The 19,790-nt window shown below is 36.7% G+C and overlaps 2 protein-coding genes across 2 annotated transcripts; one reads left to right on the top strand and one right to left on the bottom strand.

Moving 5' to 3' along the window:
* Positions 1-3,743: 3,743 nt before the first annotated feature.
* Positions 3,744-6,629, top strand: LOC136205570 (G2/mitotic-specific cyclin S13-7-like). The gene is made up of 8 exons (XM_065996227.1): positions 3,744-3,900; positions 4,502-4,658; positions 4,750-4,816; positions 4,922-5,185; positions 5,273-5,398; positions 5,488-5,895; positions 5,972-6,150; positions 6,254-6,629. The coding sequence occupies exons 1-8, from the start codon at positions 3,864-3,866 to the stop codon at positions 6,402-6,404; spliced, it is 1,389 nt and encodes a 462-aa protein (XP_065852299.1). The 5' UTR covers positions 3,744-3,863; the 3' UTR covers positions 6,405-6,629.
* A 2,387-nt stretch (positions 6,630-9,016) lies between these two features.
* Positions 9,017-18,629, bottom strand: LOC136207422 (uncharacterized). Its single transcript, XM_065998679.1, has 3 exons — positions 17,827-18,629; positions 10,810-11,276; positions 9,017-10,438 (listed from the first exon to the last, which is right to left on the bottom strand). Exon 3 carries the CDS (start codon positions 10,037-10,039, stop codon positions 9,017-9,019), a length of 1,023 nt encoding a protein of 340 aa, XP_065854751.1. The 5' UTR covers positions 10,040-10,438; positions 10,810-11,276; positions 17,827-18,629.
* Positions 18,630-19,790: the final 1,161 nt, after the last annotated feature.

The following is a 19,790-nucleotide window of genomic DNA, read 5'->3' as shown; positions in this document are numbered from 1 at the left end:
CCTTGAGTTTGGAGAATGCTCCTCTAGTGATGAAATTGCATGAACTGCCAGTGGCTATCATTACTCTCTTCATTTCCCATCCTTCCACCATCATAGTGATGACGAGAGCATCCGCATGTGGAGGGATCGCTGGACCAACATCTGCAAAGGGGCGATTGAGTGATGCTTTGTCTAGAGCGATAGTTCTCACCTTTTTTACCGTAGGCTGATACCCTGGTCCCCCAACGATAACATTAATGACCCCCTTAGCCTTCTTCTTTGGATCATCCCTTGGTTTATCGCCATCTCCTTTCTTGTCGCTCTGGACGAACCTGTCCATCTTTCCTCTTTCAATAAGCCTTTCAATCTCCCTGGCCAGCTCCCAGCATGCATTTGTTTTATGGCCGTTCCTCCTGTGATATTTACAATAATTCTTGGGGGTTTTCCCTGTATTGGTGTACTCCCCCCTTTTGGTTCGGGGTATGAAATGCTCCGTTTGTGCTGCCTATTTTCTATCCACATTAGCACTTCGCTTTTGGAGGCGTTTAACGGCGTAAATGATGGCGTATATGCAGATTTGTTCCTAGAGCCTTTCCGCCTACTGCAGGAGGATGAGTCAGGGAGCTTTTCTTTTTCCTTATCCCTCCTTCGGGATTCGCTTTTCCCTCTCTTGGGAGGAGACGCCAACTCTCTTCAGATATCATCAACTTCTATGAAATCCTTACACCTTTCCATCAGCTCTGCCATGTTTTTCGGCTTATTTCTAATTAGATCCACCTGCAAGCTCTTACAGGTCGTATTCTTTACTACTGCTTCAACGGCCATGGAGAGATCCACATCTACTATGCGAATACATAACTTGTTGAAGTTATTGACATAATCTCTGAGAGACTCATTTTCTTTTTGCTTCAGCTCGAAGAGTTTTCGCGATTTAACTACTGGTGGGATGCTTCCGGCAAACTTGGCGCAAAATTCTCTGCTCAACTGATCCCAGCTATCTATCGATCCTGGGGGGAGAGATTGAAACCAGTCATACGCCGGGCCCTTTAGCGCGGTGATAAACATTCGACACAGTACTGCTTCACTAGCACGGTTAAGTCCAAGCAACATACGATACTTCCTTGCATGAGCTTCAGGATTATCCTCACCAGAGTAGCCTGGTATATTTGGGATCTTAAAATGCCTATCAGTTTCTTCAGCTTCGATCCACTCAGTGAAGGGCGATTCTCGGTTGGCGAATGGGTTGTGTCTGGCATTCTCCTCATTCTGCCTACGTACTTCCGCCCTAATCTGATCCGCCATCGATACTCGATTCCTTCTCGGGCGTCTCCTACTATGAGATCGGCTTCGCTGTGAGGAGGAGGAGCTGGATTCTGACAAGGGATCTGATGGTGACCTTCTTCCACCTCTACCATGTCCTCTTGGTGGGGACCGACCATTTCCTCCTTGATTTGGTGGTGGTGATGGTATGACCTGGTGAGGCGACCCAGCTTGGTGCTCATCCTCCCTTTGTCCTGGAGGTGGAGGCGATCTTCCCTTTGGATCGTCCTTTCCCACGTGATCTGGTTCGTTTCCTACGCCTATGATCATCACGTCCATCTTCTGGGTGCTCGGGACCCACTATTGCATCAATCTGTCCTTGACCCGCCTGCCTTCCAGTTTGCTCTGGAGGAGCTCGAGATCCGTGAATAGTAATTCCCGGGTTCGACGTGTGCCTCGGGGGTGCTTGATCATTCCAGCGACTTCCCTCTGGTATGTCTGGAAATAACCTTCTGTTTATCGGTAAACCACTTGCAAGCTCTGGATTAACGACCGTAGAATCCGTGGATTGAGAGAGCAAGAATGACGAATCGTGGAAAGCACCTGGTCTGTAATAGGCAGCTTGCCATTATGACGTGGTGGGTCTTGGCGGGTGACGATGATTCAACGGGAGAATAGTCCCGGTTGTGGGTCCTACTATATCCTGGTTCTCCAGATAGGCCCTTAATCGACCCTCCGTAATGGGTTCATGCTCTCTTCCTACGACACTTGCGCAAATCTCCCAGAATGATTATGGCGACATGTCCCTTTCATTATGGACGGTTGGCGCATCGGGATCAGCGTGACCAGCGTTTGTAGGGGGCTTAACTGATGGGGGTACAGATGGTATTGTAGTTTCGGTTGAGGGGTTGGACCCTTCACTTGCCATGTTTGGGTTGTGAACTAAGTCCTTTTTGGATTAGGACTTCCACGATCACCGCACCAATTGATAACTGGTGGTGAATTCTTGATCGGAATCCTTCCATGCGGGGGGCGTCGTTGGGTTCGACGGGGGGAAGCTCCGATGCCAAAGTTAGTAAATAGTAACTGGAATAAACTGTAATGACAAAGTAGGGTTTAGGAGAGCGTGAATGTGTATCTCAATAGCTTGAGATGCAAGCTATTTATAGTCATGTAGTTGTAACTCTCGGTAACTAGAAAGTCTCCATTAATGCCTCATTAATGGCGGTTACTGATCTTATTCAAGTATGGCGTTAGCTCATTAATGAGTTATTAATTGTCTTTATCGTTAGTCGGCGTACTTATCCTGGGGGCGGATCAAGGCATAATGGCGGGTCTCCCATAGGTTTGACTATGGATAGCGTGTGGAGGAATCCCTGTGATCCACCTCTTTAGTAGCTTGCGTGATACGCCATAGCTTTCTCGATTACTTGGATACGCGGTCGTTTTGGCTAATATCCCTTTTGGTCCGGAAAATAATATCTTGATGTTATCATAAATATATTATTAATGTTATGTAATAAACATAAATTAAATGGTTAAGATGCAAAAATACTCTAACGTGTTGGGTCAGAAGCAATTTTATCCCTAATGTTTAAAATCGTGTAATTTTACCCATAATGTTGGAAGCCAAGAACAATTTTATCTATAATGCTGATAAATTGGATCAATTTCAGACACTATTATAAAACACAGATTTTTTGTTTCTTATTCTGCACCAATTGCATAATAATTCGTTCTAAAAAAGGATTTCATTATTTTTATAATTTAATAATAGAATTGAGGATTAATATTTATAAATTTGATGAATATTTTTGTCTAATTCGTACAAAAAAGACAGTATATATATTTGTTTATTTTTTTTCACATCTCAACGTATGTTTGTGATTTGTTACAGATAAAATAACGTACGTGTAAAGTATAGATGACAAGATTCATGGCCGAGAAAACAGTTTGATGAATTATTTCTCAAATTGATCCAATTTATCAACACTAGGGTAAAATTGCTCCTGACTTCCAACGTTAGGGGTAAAATTGCACTATTTTAAACGTTAGGGGTAAAATTGCTCATGACCCAAATCGTTAGAGATATTTTAATCTTAACCCTAAATTAAACAAATGATAGTTTTTAGTGTAGAAAATTCATCCAGAAATATAATTAAGTATAACATCAAAAATCAGAAAAAAGGAAAAGGACTTAAATTAAAAATCAAATGATTTGTTTCCAATTTCCCACATCTAATATTTCCATGTGTCGGAAATCGCAACGCGTAGCACAAAGTTTACGTGATACCATGTGTTACGAAAATCATGGAGCCGCTGTTATATAATTAAGTTTAGTAATAACACCTAACGGTAACTTTTTCTCCATACATGCACCAACGGCTATGAAACTTTAAATCATTATCCACCGTCAGATGAAAAGGAAATAAATCCAACGCTTGAAAATCAAAATTAATCCGACCGTTGTAGACTTAAGAATTGGCTCCGCAGCTTCATAAAGAGAATAGTGTCCCCTCTTTCTTTCACCATCTCTTGCTTCTCTCACTAACCAGAGATTAAGGGATTTTTTGTGAATTTGTTCAAATACTCAATACAAAGGAATTCAATCTTTACTTACGGAAATGGCATCGAGACCCATAGTTCCTCAACAAGCTAGAGGTATCATCGTCTCTTTCCTTTCCATCTTATCTTGCGAGTTCTTTAGATTGAGTGTCTAATGGTGGCAATCAATTTGCGATTTTATGATTTTCGGGGGTTTATTGGATTATGCAATATTGGGAATCAATTTGGGATTTGATGATTTTCGGGGGATTATTGGATTGTGCAATATTGGGAATCAATTTGGGATGTTACGATTTTCGGGGGATTATTGGATTGTGCAATATTGGGAATCAATTTGGGATTTTATGATTTTTGGGGGTTTATTGGATTGTGCAATATTGGGAACCGATTTGGGATTTTTCTTCCTTAAATTTTGAAATTGTTAACTTTGGTTCAAGAAGTAAAGAGGATTGCTTTCGACTTTTATGTGTTTTCAATGTCTCTGTATATTAATATTTATTCGTCTGATCAGTGTATTGATATGGATCGTCTCCTCTACTTGATTTGGTTCTTTCAATTGATTTTCCCTAAATTCCGTAATTGTCTACACACTGAATTGAACATTTTACATGTTTCGATGATAATTTCTCGAAGAAAACATGTAATTTGATTGGTTCTTTTCTAACTTAATGGATCGCTAATCAACTATATCAAACAGGTGAAGCGGTTGCAGGAGGTAATATGCACCAGAAAAAGAATGTAGCGGCAGCCGGTGATGGCAGAAACCGGCGAGCTCTTGGGGATATAGGTAATCTGGTAACTGTTCGAGGAAATGACGCAAAGGCACAAGATCGCATATGTCGCCCAATGACAAGGTTTCTTTCTCATTATTCTCTTTGATTTATGTATCTGAAAGGTGATTTTTTGTTCCTTTTTTTTGTGCTGATTATACTTTTTCTTTGATAGGAGTTTCCGTGCGCAGCTCTTGGCCAATGCTCAGGCTGATGTAGCCGCCGAGAATCATAATCTCAAGGTTTGTTTTGTTAGTTTGGACTTCCATTATTTACATCAAGTTTTTTCAGTATTTCTGAATTTGGATTCTGGGTTGTTTTGTGTTCTTTTATACCCCCATATGCAGAAAATAGCTTGTGTCAAGGTGAACAAGGTAGGCGGCGATGTTCCAGTAGGAGTAGCAGTCGGTAAAAAACATGTTGCAGAAAAGGCAATTCAGAAGAAAGTCACAGTAATTCCAAAACCTAAAGAAGTGATTGTGATAAGCCCTGATACTGAGAAAGATGAGAAGTTGAACAAGCCCGAAGAGAAGAAAACAACAGTCGAACTGCAACGGTCTTCAAAAAAGAAGGCACAGACATATACTTCAGCCCTGACTGCTCGGAGCAAGGTGAGTTTCATCTTTGTATATCCACTATTGATTGGCTATATTGGAGTGGTCTAAAAGAATAACTCTTCTGAATTGGTCTTATTGCAGAAAGCATGTGGTATAGCCTCCAAGCCGAAGGAGGACATTGTTGATATCGATGCAGCCGATGCTAACAACGATTTGGCTGGTATCGAGTATGTTGAAGACATCTACCGATTCTATAAGGCAGTAGAGGTATGTACATGTTCTTCAAATTTAGTTACACAAGCAAGCCTAGCCTGTATGAATCGACACGCCTAAACCGATGTAATTTCTATTTGCAGAATGAGAGTAGGCCTCATAATTATATGGAATCACAGCCTGAAATCAATGAGAGGATGAGGGCTATTCTCATAGACTGGCTGGTTGATGTTCATCAGAGATTTGAGCTCTCACCGGAAACTTTCTATCTGACTATCAACATTATCGACCGGTTCCTATGCGTGAAGACTGTTCCAAGAAGGGAACTGCAACTGGTGGGCATAAGTGCAACCTTAATTGCTGCGAAATACGAGGAAATCTGGCCTCCGGAAGTCAATGATTTGGTATGCATATCTGATAGAGCATATACCCATGGACAAGTTCTGATAATGGAGAAAACTATCCTTGGAAAGCTGGAATGGACTATTACAGTGCCTACACATTTTGTGTTCCTTGCTCGTTTCATCAAGGCCTCAATTCCCGACAAGGAAGTAAGTACTAATCGTGTCAATTGTGTTAGGCGGATTCTTGCATCGTGTTAATTAATCATAGTGTTTTGTTTTTCAGATGGAAAACATGGTCTACTTTCTAGCTGAGTTGGGTATAATGCATTATGACACAATAATGTTCTGTCCATCAATGGTTGCTGCTTCAGCAGTGTATGCAGCTCGATGCACATTGAAGAAAAGTCCGGTTTGGACGGAGACTCTTAAGGTTCATACCGGGTTTTCTGAATCACAGTTGAAGTAAGTGCTAATTGGATTCTTGTTTTTGTTATGCAAGCAAGCATTAGCAACAGGATTGACATTTACTAACTTAGTTTTGTTTGTTGATCATGATCATTAACAGGGATTGTGCTGGACTGTTAGCTTTCTTCCACACAAGAGCTGGAGAAAACAAGCTTCAGTCTGTGAACAAAAAGTACTCGAATCCTCTGAGAGGTTCCGTTGCGCAGCTTACTCCGGCTAAAAGTTTGTTACCTCCTAGTTTGAGTCAATGAGGAAGAAGAAGATAGATAGATATTGTATGATGATCTTACTGTTTGTGAGATGTATGAGTTTGTTTGTTTGTTGTTGTCAATGTTGGCAACTTATATTTTGTTTGGTTTTATATCAGTAGGTTGGTGACATGAAAAAGAATTGATTATGTAATTGGAGTTGAAGGACATATGTGTATTCTTTTCAATAATCCATATTTTTTGTATAAAATACTATTTTTTTCCTCCCCAAGCAATCAATAATATTATCTCCAAATTACTCTCTATTAACATTTTCTTATAAAGTATACACTACTAATAAAAATATTTTTTTAATATCAATTAATATTTTTTAGAATCAAATTTACAAATTGAAAATATATTCCAATTTTAAAAAAAATATACACTAATTATTATTATTACATGTAAATATAATAAAATAGTATATAAAGTTTAATTTAAACTTATTAATATTAAAAAAATAAAATAATTTTTGTATAATAATTATCAAAATAGAAAATAGAAAAAAGCACTCAATGTGATATTTTAAATATTTAATTTATAAGTTCTAAAGATGATTTGGTGAAACTAGACTTAAAGATGATTTGGTGAAACTCTTTATGAGCTCGTTGATCCCACCCAGTCCATTTTTTATGGCATGATATTTAACATTTAGCCCAGTCCGCTCCGAGCCTGCAAAAACTCGAACTTAAAATGGGTTGAGCTTGAGATTTATCTCAAAATCCAAATGTAGCCCGATCCGGCCCGAACTATAAAATATCTATATAAATTTAATTACATTTAATATTTACTTTATTTTTATAAGTATATGTTTCTTATTTATTAAATTATAGTTTATAAATGTAAATATATGTTTGTTATATTTTTCTTATTTTATAAATATATGTTTCTGTTTCAAAAAAAATATAAATATATGTTCTTATTTATGTAGTTTATAAATATAAATATATGTTTGTTGTTACATTTTTCTTATTTTATAAATATATGTTTCTTATTTATTAAATTATAGTTTATAAATATATGTAGTTACATTTTTCTTATTTAAAATAATATGTTAATTTGTAATGACAATTTAATTTTAAGTTATATTACAAACTTTTAATATAAATAAAATGGATGGTCGGGTTGGGCCGGGTTTGGAAATTAGTTTTTTTAATCTGGCCTGGTCCGGCCCGAGCTCGATGTAAATATAATGCAGACAGAATTGGGCTTGGATACAGTAATTAGATGTAAAACCCGGTTAGGACTGGCCCGAGCCTAGCCTGACTCAATCCATGAGCAGGTCTAGGTCAAACCGCTCAAAACACCGGTTGATTCTGACTAGTTTTTAGATATGTTAAGATTTAGTTAGCTCTATCCGGACTGGAATAATGACTGATTCCGGTCGAACCGATCTATCCGATCCAGTTCTTACAACCTTGATAGTTGTGTTGTATGGATTAATTTTGTTTTGATATTTAAAATAATGTGTATTGAGCAATTATTTTGGTTTACATATATTTAGATAAAATAAACGCTTAATCATTGTTTTGGTTATCCATTATATTCATGTTTGGATAAAAATATGGTTAATCGTTATTTTGGTTAACCATTATGACACGGTAACAAGTGATTGGACCCAAAACACTCGAGTAAAGACTTAGGGTCCGAATCTAGCATTTGGGTCTAACAAAGAAGCTCATGTTCAATAGAGGTGCGAAGGTTCAATTGTGAAGAAACTTCTTTAAAAGCTATCTAAATAGTCACGTGGACCAAGTTGGGCTCACTAGAAGAAATAAGCCCAAACTTTTGTGCATGGAGAAAAAACTGTTATATGAGATGACATACTTACTAGGGGTAAAAACTAGCAATGATTTATCAGTCGGGTCCATTAAGGAGCCTCATCGTACGCAATGATAGGCGTGACGTGGAACTATTGAGGGCTTGGCAACCTTCATGTAAAGTTAGTGCTGAAAAATCTTGTTAGAACTTCTAAACCTTTTTATTATTATTATTTTCCTTATTGGAACTCTTATCCACTCAAATAAGATTGAGCAGTTGAAATGTAACCTTGGGTTTTCTAGCCTTTTCTTTTCTGTGGTTGATAAGAAGGGGTATAATGATGGTTTTGACTTCTTTTGGAATAATAAAGGGGTGTTGTTAAACCCAGCCCCAAATTCCCACCTCTAGCCCCGTGAAAGGACGAAAATACCATTTCATGGGTTTTGGGGAGGGAAAAGCTATTTTTTTGCCAATCCGACACGCGGACGTGTGGATATCACGCCTCACCGCGTGGTCGGGCGTGATAGCCACACGCCTCATCGCGTGGTCGGGCGTGATAGCCACACGCCTCACCGCAAGGTCGGGCGTGTGAGCATCACGTCCGACCACGCGGTGAGGCGTGTGGCTATCACGCCCGACCACACGGTGAGGCGTGATATCCACACGCCCGCATGTTGGATTGGAAAAAAATAGCTTTTTAAACCCGTAAATAGGCCGTTAAACCCATAAATAGGCCGTTAAACCCGTAACTACAGAATTGTACTTAAAACCTAAACATACCATACAATTTTAACTAAAATCAGTAACAATAATATAAGTTAATGAATAAATATTATTAATTACAACATATAAAACTAATATAATCTAGTCCACGTCTCTCTCCTTTCAGCGTATAGATTGTCCAAGTGACGAACACTCGGATCATGAAATATACGCCGTTGGGTGGCAATGGGAGGCACTAGAAATGTAGGATGTAAATAAAGACGTATGTAGTGATGATAACTCCCCAAATGACAAATCACAATCTCTCGCTCTGGTGGTCTTCCATCGTCCGAACGCATCGGCAGTATAGTGCAACATCCTAACTGTGATGTAGTAAAAAGGAATATTACTGCATTCAAAACAGATGCAGCAACATATAAGTCATCCGGACTCACCATCCAGTGGGACTCACTACACCCCGCTCCTGCCCATTTAATACACGTGAGGGCAGCATCAAATCCGTTCCCGTACACTGGCGCATACAGATCACGGTTTGCCCGCATCTCATTCTCTATGAGCACTCTCATCAGCTTCCACTCCTTCTGTTTATAGGTGATGGCATCGACTAAAACACGAAATCCATAGTTACCATCTGCTACAACATCATGGAATCCAGTAATAAATGGTACGATGAGACCTTGAACCCGATGTATAACTTCCCACATATAACTTTCCTTAGTTTCATCCTTCATGATTGCATAGGCGATCAAGAAGTTTTTGTTTGAAGGCGTCATTCCAATGATCTCAAAGAATGACATCTTATACTTGTTTGTTTTATATGTTGAATCCATACCAACAAACAAGTAATAAGATCGGAACAGTGTGATCGATGTAGGATGTGCCATAAATAAGTGAGGCATAACATTGCTGCCCGGCACCGCTTGCGTCCAATGTACATATTCCTTATCTATAGCAAGCCGATAAAACTGACCGATTACATCCCGACCCTCAAAGCTCTCAGTCCTGATTTTCTCCCTGTAGTTATAGATATGTCTTTGTGTCGGGCAATCCTCCGAATGTTTTTCTTTGATTGCAGCAAAAATAGCACAAGGCGCAGCTTGAGCTGAACTCATTTCACGAACAAGTTTTTTGGAACCCGGGCTTAGTCCGCTCATCTGTCTGTAGCCCTGACGATATACAGCCAACTGATGACAGTGTTGTCCTCTATCTCCAGCAATCCCATTCACCACCCAACCGCCTAATTCAGCGATTTCCAGAACCTTTATCTGGAATTTGCAACCACATTACTTTGTTTTTGTATCCCTCTATAGTATAGCATCCGTATCCATATCCATTTTCCTTCTATAATTCTTAATACCACGAGCACATTTAACCAATATCCACTTTGACTTGCCCCCTGTCTTGTGCGACGCTGTGGTTAACTCGAAGCCAATCCCAATTGCCGTCTGTTTTGCCCAGTTAACAGCTTCATGATATGTTTGAAACGTTTGTTTGGGAAAAAACTGCGAACTGTAATCAATGCCGTTTCCGCCAAATTCTTCCCACGAAACCTCCTGCAAATGATAAATAACGAACATTACATTCCAACACGCGACATTTCTACAGCATTTCGGTGTCTAAACCTGAAAAACAGCCACAAATATGCTCGGGCGTGTGAGCATCACACCCCACCATGTGGTGGGGTGTATGAGCATCACGCTCCACCATGTGGTGGGGCGTATGAGCATCACGCTCCACCATATGAACATCACGTCCCACCTCATGGTGGGGCATGTGGCTATCACGCCCCACCACATGGTGGGGCGTGATGCTCAAACGCCCCACCACATGGTGGGGCGTGATGCTCATACGCCCGAGTGCCGAACCAGCAATTTATTTTTCAAAAAATTTACAGAAATCAAAGGAAGTTCAATCGGAAAAATACCTCAACTTCAGACACAGCATCACTCCCGTCTCTTCCCGGTGATAACGGATTGCTCTCCATCAAACGTGTTGTCTTTGATTTCGGATCAAAATGTATTTGGGAGAGTTTGAGAGAGTTTGGAAGGGTTTGGAATTTTCAATTTTTGGTTAAAAGGCGATTACATCTTTTTTCGGGGCTGAAAGTGTGAAATTGGGGCTGGGTATAGTAATCCACATAATAAAGTGGATATTAATATTTTGAGCTACTCCACATTGATTTTGTCACACCCGACCCTAAATGACCTCAATCGGCATCGGGCGTGAAATAGAAAGATCATAATCAATACTTAAGAGTCTCCAGTTTATCCAAATATCATTATATTACAATTGCAATACCAAAGTTCTAACCATAAGTCTAACAATAAGCAGCCAACTTCCAAATCTCGCCTAAGCGGTCGGTAACCTTCTCTATATCCTGTACTTTCTCACCTAAAAACATTAAAACATTTAAAAACGTGAGACAAAAATCTCAGTAAGAAACTATCAGCCATAAAAACTAACTTTACTTAACATAGCTACACATATACATTGATAAAGGGATTTAATCAAAACCTTATAAAATATACTCAAAACCAAAGTTCATATAATTTTATCAAACCAATTCATAATCAAAGTTCATATAATTTTATCAAACCAATTCATAATCAAAGAAATAGTTTATCAAACCAATTTTATCAAACCAAATCATGTTCAATCAAACGTAAAACCTTATATCCAAATCAATCATAACCGAAAACGCAATCCAAATGAACTTAAAACATTGTATCCATCCTCGAGCTTCTCCCCTTAAGTATCAATCCATAACCACATATATAATCGAGACGTCTCTTAACATTGCCTATCCCATATGGTTTTACCCAACACTTCGTTGCCATACCCAATAGGTCTTCAGACTGTGTACACAGGTCATGTCCCTCACTAAACATGGTCTTCAAATAGAAAACCACCGATCCGGATAACTCTCGATGGATATAAAATCATATAATCATAACGTGCTCAAATTTCCTTTCACAATCAAATTCCAAACTATTTCATAACCAAAAAATCATTTGGCTTCAATTAGCCCTTTTGTATCATAAAAATCATATTTGGACTTCAATCCAAAATAATAACAACAATAACCGCAATAGATTTCTCAATCCAAAAACAATTCGTAAGAAATCATCAAATTCATTTTGTTCCATATAGATATATATTGAAACCAAAAACATATATGTATATATGTAAATCAACCAAATTAAGCCTTAAATCAACATAATCAAGTAAAATATGAAATTCACATAGAAGCATAATCAATAGCTTCATTTGAACTATAATTTCATAATAAAAAGCAAAATCGTAAAAAATCCCAATTTTACAAAATTCCTACATAACCTTAAAATATCACTGTCCGAAAATTCTTTGATTATATATATATATATATATATATATATATCTATATACATAAAACTCAAAATATATTTGATAGTTACTTACCTTGGTCATTAATTAAGGGAAATACACCCGTTCAATTCGCCTCTAAATCCTGTCTAAGCCGTTTCCCTCCAAATACTGCCGAAACTCAAAAACTCTTCGGTTAGGACTTAGATCTATACACAAGGATACTATGGTTTCAATTTCGAGTGATTCGGACGGTCGAATATTCGTAAATCAAAGAAACGGTGAAGAAACGGTTCAGAGAAAACTGATGCTAAATATAAAAGAAAAAGAAAAAGAAAATAAAGAAGATGATAACCGTATATCACCGCCTAAATTTGAGATATATATCTCAAATTTGGCAAACATCACGTTTGATCCTTTATCTTTATATAATCTTTTAAAAATTCTCCTAACTTTTAATTTACACATAAAATCATCAAATTAACCCCAAACTTTTTCTATAACACCAAATTAATATCATATACCCAATAATTATAATATATACTAATATCAGGATATAAATTCTAGAATTTTAGACACGGACGTGACAGATTTTATTGTTTTCATTTCTACTGTGTTGTGGTGTTGTACTGTCTGGTATGGATAAACAGATTATAATAATCGTCATCTTTCTTAGGCCCTTTAGATAGACCTTACAAGGAAGTGTCTATTGTGTATCTACAATTTCATTAGGTTACTACAAATATTTGTTTATCTGAATATATATTGAATGATTTACGAATTGTTTTTATCGTATTATGTGGCACCTAGAGATAGATCCATAGGGGTCACGAAGATAGGGTTTGAACACCCATCGGTCGTTTGAGAACATCGAAAAATTCTATGGAAACTGTATATGAAGATTTAATATTTTATGCAAAAAATATCAATTAATCATCTATGATTGCCAGAGGACAAGCCAATCACGCTTTATCTGTAAACTATGAATCCGTCTTTGCTAGTTATGGTATTTTTCGACTCTAATTTATACTTTCTTATACTTTGATATATTTATATTAAAATCCATTCTTGTTTTTTTAAGTCGATCTTTTGTTATATTGATGATATGATGCAATATCAAATAATTTAAAGAGAAAACTGCATTTCATTTCAATTTAGGTTAATAATTTAAACGTTCTTGAAGTTTGATTAAATATACTAGTACCTCTTCTTGTATTTTTGAAGAAATTTTTTACTTTCCTCTATTTTGATTTTGTACTACAATAAGTTTCTTCTATTGATTTTGAGAATTTTTATCTGATAAATACATAAAAATATGTTATAATTATTAATTATTTTAAATAAATATGTTATTCTTTCTTGTTTAAATTTAGATCTGTCCGAGTGTGGACGTATGTCCTAATGGGTGTCCTCTATTTGACATGGATAAAAGGATATGATCGTACCCCTATTGCAATAAGATAAGGTTTTATCTCTACACATTTAGATTTTTTTTACCAAGCCTTAAAGCTTAATTTGCTCCTTGTTCTATACACAAGGAGTCAATTAGTTCTCAACTAGTTTTAGACTCGTGCTTTGCACGGTTTTTTTATTTGGTTTCGTCACCATTGTGTAGATATCTATAGATTTACAAATTATTACTTTAATATATATAAGTATTAAATTGGGATAAAGTACCAAAATAGGCCTATAATTTTTAGAGAAGTATCAATTTAGACTCTACGTACAAAACAACACAAATATATGTATCAATTTAGACATCGATAACGGAACGTGATACATCATTCATATTACTCTGTTAAGTTCTGATTTCTCTCTCCACATACAATTGACAGAACTTAACGGAATAATATGAATGACGTGTCACGTTCCATCATTAAAGCCTAAATTAGTACCTTTTTTAATGTTAAGATTATATTCATGCTATTTTATAGGTGGTATCTAAATTGACACTTCCCTTAAAATACTTCTTTAAATTTACATTTTGGATATAATACATGCATGTATTTGTGAACAATGGTAAAGTAAATAATACTCTCTTAATTTTATTAATCATACACAAATGTATTTATACCATTACATATTACTTGAGTAAATTTACATATATACCCTTTCATATAAAACATCTCTAATTATAATCTAATACCCCCCTTCAAGATGGAGGTTGTGATGAAACAAGACCCAGCTTGGAAAGGAAAGAACGAAGAGATGAAGCATATAGAGGTTTAGTAAAAAGATCAGCAAGTTGTAGTTTAGTGGAAATATGAGGAGTGGAAAGAAAACCGGAAAGTAGGAGTTCACGAACAATGTGACAATCAATGTCTAAATGTTTAGTACGTTCATGAAAAATGGGATTGGAAGCAATATAAATAGCGGCCTTGTTATCACAATGAAGAGGGATGGGTAGATGTAAAGGAATACGAAATTCACGAAGTAAGTAAGACAACCACTTCAATTCACAACTCGTACTCGCCATACTGCGGTATTCGGCTTCGGCGGAAGACTTACTAACAATGGGTTGTTTCTTAGCTTTCCAAGAGATTAAAGAAGTGCCCAAAAAAATTCAGAAACCGCTAACAGCACGGCGTGATGTCTTACAACATCCCCAGTCTGCGTCACAATAAGCAGTTAAACGAAAATCAGCGGAAGCACTATAAAAGAGACTGTAATGGATAATACTCTTAAGATACCGAAGAAGATGAAGTACGACATCATGATGATGAGTGCATGGTTCTGTCATGAACCGACTTAATTGTTGAAACGCAAAACTGATATCGGGACGAGTAAAATTAAGATATAACAATTGGCTGATTAAACGACGATATTGATCCGAGGAATCAATCGGAGTACCAAGGTCAAAATCTAAAATAAGACCGGGTGGCATGGGACAAGGAGAAGGAGTTGCATTTTTAAGTCCTGCATCAGATAATAAGTCCAAGATATATTTGCGTTGAGACAGAAAAATACCATTAGTGTCCCGAGCTAACTCAATGCCCAAAAAATACTTGGCAGGACTGAGATCCTTTATGGTAAAAAGAGAATGTAAGTGATTTTTAACATGTTGAATACCATCCGAAGAATTGCCAGTAATAAGAATATCATCAACATAGACAATGAGAACAAGGAAAGTATCAGAATGATCATAAGTGAAAAGACAATGATCACAAGATGTTTGTTTAAAGCCATATGCAATAAGTTGGGAGGTAAGTTCTTTATTCCATTAACGATCGGCTTGTTTAAGACCGTATAGAGATTTGCGTAATTTACAAACTTGGCCGAGTGAGGCTTTGGAATACCCATTAGGAGGTTGAAGATAAATATCTTCATCCACAAAGCCATGTAAATAAGCATTATTAATGTCAAGTTGATGAATGGGCCAAGTATGAGCCGAAGCAAAGGCAAGCATTAAACGAACGGTAACAACTTTAGCAACGGGAGAAAAACTCTCGGTATAGTCGATACCTTGAATTTGATTGTACCCCCGTGCTACTAATCGAGCCTTATAACGATCAATAGACCCATCAGAATGTCGTTTAATGCGAAAAACCCATCTAGTAGAAATAGCTTTTTTTTCCTTTAGGAAGGGTAGGAGAATCCCAAGTATTATTATCCTCCAAGGCACGTAGTTCAACTTCCATGGCCTGAACCCATTTAGGATTAGAACATGCTTGTTGATATGTAGTAGGTTCAACATTAGAATCAATGGTAGAAAGAAAAATAGAATGTTGAACACTGAATGGTGGTAGACACGGAAGAATGGAAGATGAAGGAGTAATGGTATGCGCAACAAAATCTTATAACCAAGAAGGTTGCTTTAGCGGACGGCCACGTGTACTTCGAGGAATAAAAGGAGTAGGAGAATTGGGAACGGATAATGGAACAATAGAGGAAGAAGAAGGTAACGTAGAGGAGGGTAAAGGAATAGGAGAATTAGCCGAGGAAGAGGGTAAAGAGGAAATTTCATTCATAGAAGATGAGGTAGGAATTGTAGAAAGAACAGAAGAGTGTTCCAAAATAGGTGAGGATGAATTAATGAGAGAAGTATCGAAATTATGAGGTAAAGAGGAAGGGTCGGGTGGTAAAGAAGTGGTTGTAGGAATGATCGGAGTATGAGAATCCGGGTTGGCTGGTAAAGAAGTGGTTGTAGGGGTGAACGGAGTAGGAGGATCCGAGTAAGGAAAAAATATAGGTAATGGTAAAGAAGATATATGGGAAGGAGTAGGAGGAGGAATAGATGAATAAGGGAAAATAGTTTCATGGAAAACGACATCCCGTGATATAACAATTTTTTTTGTTAAAGGATTGTAAATTTTATAGGCTTTATGGTCAAGAGCGTATCCCAAAAAAATGCCCAAAAAAGCACGCGGGTCCAATTTGTCCCGAGAGGGATGAAGATTGGAAAAATAGCATTGACAACCAAAAGTTTTTAAGAAACCATAATCTGGAATTTTATTATGTAATTTTTCATATGGCGATAGCCAATTTAACAAAGGGGTAGGTAATATATTTATGAGGTATGTGGCTGTCAATAAAGCCTCGCCCCAAAATTGCTTAGGTAAAGAGGCATGAAAAAGAAGTGCCCAAGTAATTTCAAGCAAGTGTTTATGTTTACGTTCAACAATACCGTTTTATTGAGGTGTGTAAACGCACGATTTCTGATGTATAATTCCTTTGGAACTAAAAAATTCAAAACAAGTTTGATTAAGAAATTCGGTGCCATGATCGGTACGTATTTGTTTAATTTTCACTGAAAATTGATTTTCAATTAAAGAAACAAAAGATGTAATAGCAGAAAAAACTTGAGTTTTAGTGCTAAGTAAAATTATCCATGTGGCACGTGTAAAATTATCAACAATGGTAAGAAAATATTTCGCGCCAGTTAAAGTAGCCAATTTATACAGACCCCATAGATTGATATGTAACAACTCAAATGAAGCATTAGTAGAAATAGGAATGCGAGAAAATGAAATACGATGTTGTTTTTCCAAAGGGCATACAGCACAAGGCGAAGTATTTGACATATTAGGAATAGCAGAAATGTGTTGTAACTTTGAAACCGAAGCATGTCCTAAACGATAATGCCATAAATCTGTAATATGCGAATGCATTGCAACATTAGCGGTAATATTACCAGAAAATTGTTGTAAAATAGTATGAGAAAATGAATGGGATGTAAGATAGTAAAACCCTCCATGGAAGAAACCAATGGCAATAAGGCGATTAGAAAACAAGTCTTGGAATAAACAGACATTAGAGAGAAACTTAATCACCAATTTAGAATCATGTATTAATTTGCCAACGGACAACAGATTATGTGTAAAAGTAGGAATGTGAAGAACATTCTGAAGTGTAAAATTAGGTCCTATATTAATTGAACCAATGTGTTCAATAGTACGTTTAGAGCCATCAGGCAAATGGACCAAATTATTGGAACGAATAGATTGGTAAGTAGTAAAATGAGTAAGAACACCACTCATATGAGAGGTAGCCCCTGTATCAATAATCCAAATAGGAAAATCTGAAGCAAATACTGATGTAGTAAAAGTGCTAGGATTAGCAACCGTATTAAAAATAGAAGGACATGTAGGAAACGATGTACCTTCGTTCTTGAAAACAAAAGACAGATCAGAGATTTTGATGGATGCACCAGAATGAAGCTTCTCCGACAAAGGAGATCCGTGTTGAAACGAGAGTTCTGTCAACTTTAACTCTGGCAACAGCGACGAATCAACAAAGCCAGGGTCAATATAACCTTCAGTATCCATAGCAGATGAGTAATGTGAAAGAGAATCTCAGATAAAAGGAAATAATCGAGTAAGAAAGCTTAGAACACTGGTTCCAGTTGAAGATGAAAATAACTCCACAAATCTCAGTGAGAAAACCACAAAACACAGCAACGTAAATCAGAGAGAGACGGTGCTGACAAATTGTAAAACCACAAGAGATCTGCTGTGTTGAGAAAGAAAACTGCTATTGAAATCACAAACTCAGAAAACGCAGGAAATCAGCTTGGTTTTGGGGGCAAAGATGAAAGTGTCTTTGCTTAAATGAGAAGATCGATCGAAATAACCACAAAACACAGCCAAGCACAGAACACAGTAAATCGTAGGTTAAAATCGCATAAGATAAACAACGAACTCGTAACAGAGAGACCGCTGGGGAAAAAACGCAGAACTCAGATTGAATCCCAGCAGAAATCGGGGAACTCAGAGAATCCAGGAGATCGATTCATTTTTTTTTTGTAGACCGCTGTGATATAAAAATCGCAGAACTCAGAGAAATCAACTGTGCTTAGGAAGAAGAAGAATTACGCAGGAGAGAGGTTTCCTAGGCGTTTTCGAACAGAGGGAAAACGATTCCCAAGCGGCGTAACACAACAGTCGGCGGACTCAGCGATGTAAAATGTTTATTTGCTTCTTAGGATAGGTAAATTTACAGAATATATCCTCTAAAATACCTAGAATTTATGAGAGAGTGAGAGAGAAAAAAATTTCTGCTCTGATGCCATGTGAACAATGGTAAAGTAAATAATACTCTCTTAATTTTATTAATCATACACAAATGTATTTATACTATTACATATTACTTGAGTAAATTTAAATATATACCCTTTCATATAAAACATCTCTAATTATAATCTAATAGTATTCCTTTAAAACTTGTGAATCTGGAAAATAAGATTATACGCACAAAAGAGAAACCAATTGAACGAAAAGAAATTTGCCGATGGATCAATGACAACTAAATTTCAAAACCCAGGTTAAATGCACACAATGAAAACTAACCAAGATGGGTGTTTGAATAGTAGTAAAAAATAGGTAGGTGCCACATGATATGAAATTTTTATAAATTAATTGGAAATTTTATTACTTTTGAATATTAAAAGTTAAATTATTACTCTCTTAGAAATATTTTAAGAATTATATTTTTTTGGTAGATAAGTGGAAGAATTACAACACAAAGGCAAGGAAGAAAAAAAAAACATCTAGGAGACTGAAAAAAAAAACGAGACAAGCAGAAAAAAAAACAAAATTACAGCAAAAAAAAAACTAAATATAGAAAATGAAATGAAAATATTTGCTATAAATTTAACTCCAACATTATATTACTTACATAAGTTTTAACAACATAAACCTTATGTGAAATTTGTTTTCTTACAAACTCATTTTACTCATTTTAGTATAGAGGATATGAGTTGAAGTGAATATTATTGATAGAGAGCAGCAATATAAATAGGAATACAAACCTAGAAAATACAGAGATAAGTTTGTTGTAGCAGAAAGATCTACAACTAATAACTAATAGATAATTACAGCTAATAACTGATATGTAATTACAAATAAATATTAGAGATATATACAAGATATTAATTTAAAGAGGTTAATCCTTATCACGCCCCCTCAAAATGGTCGGCCAAGTTGAGAGACCGATTTTGCGAACCAAGGAAGTAAAGACAGATCGTGGAAGTGGTTTTGTAAGAGCATCCGCCAACTGATCATTGGTGGAGATGTAGGAGACACGTAGAGTGCCGAACTGCATATTTTCACGGACAAAATGATAATC

The sequence above is a fragment of the Euphorbia lathyris genome, chromosome 9 (genome assembly GCF_963576675.1).
Source record: "Euphorbia lathyris chromosome 9, ddEupLath1.1, whole genome shotgun sequence".
Classification (NCBI taxonomy): domain Eukaryota; kingdom Viridiplantae; phylum Streptophyta; class Magnoliopsida; order Malpighiales; family Euphorbiaceae; genus Euphorbia; species Euphorbia lathyris.
This window is presented reverse-complemented; position numbering and strand designations above follow the sequence as displayed.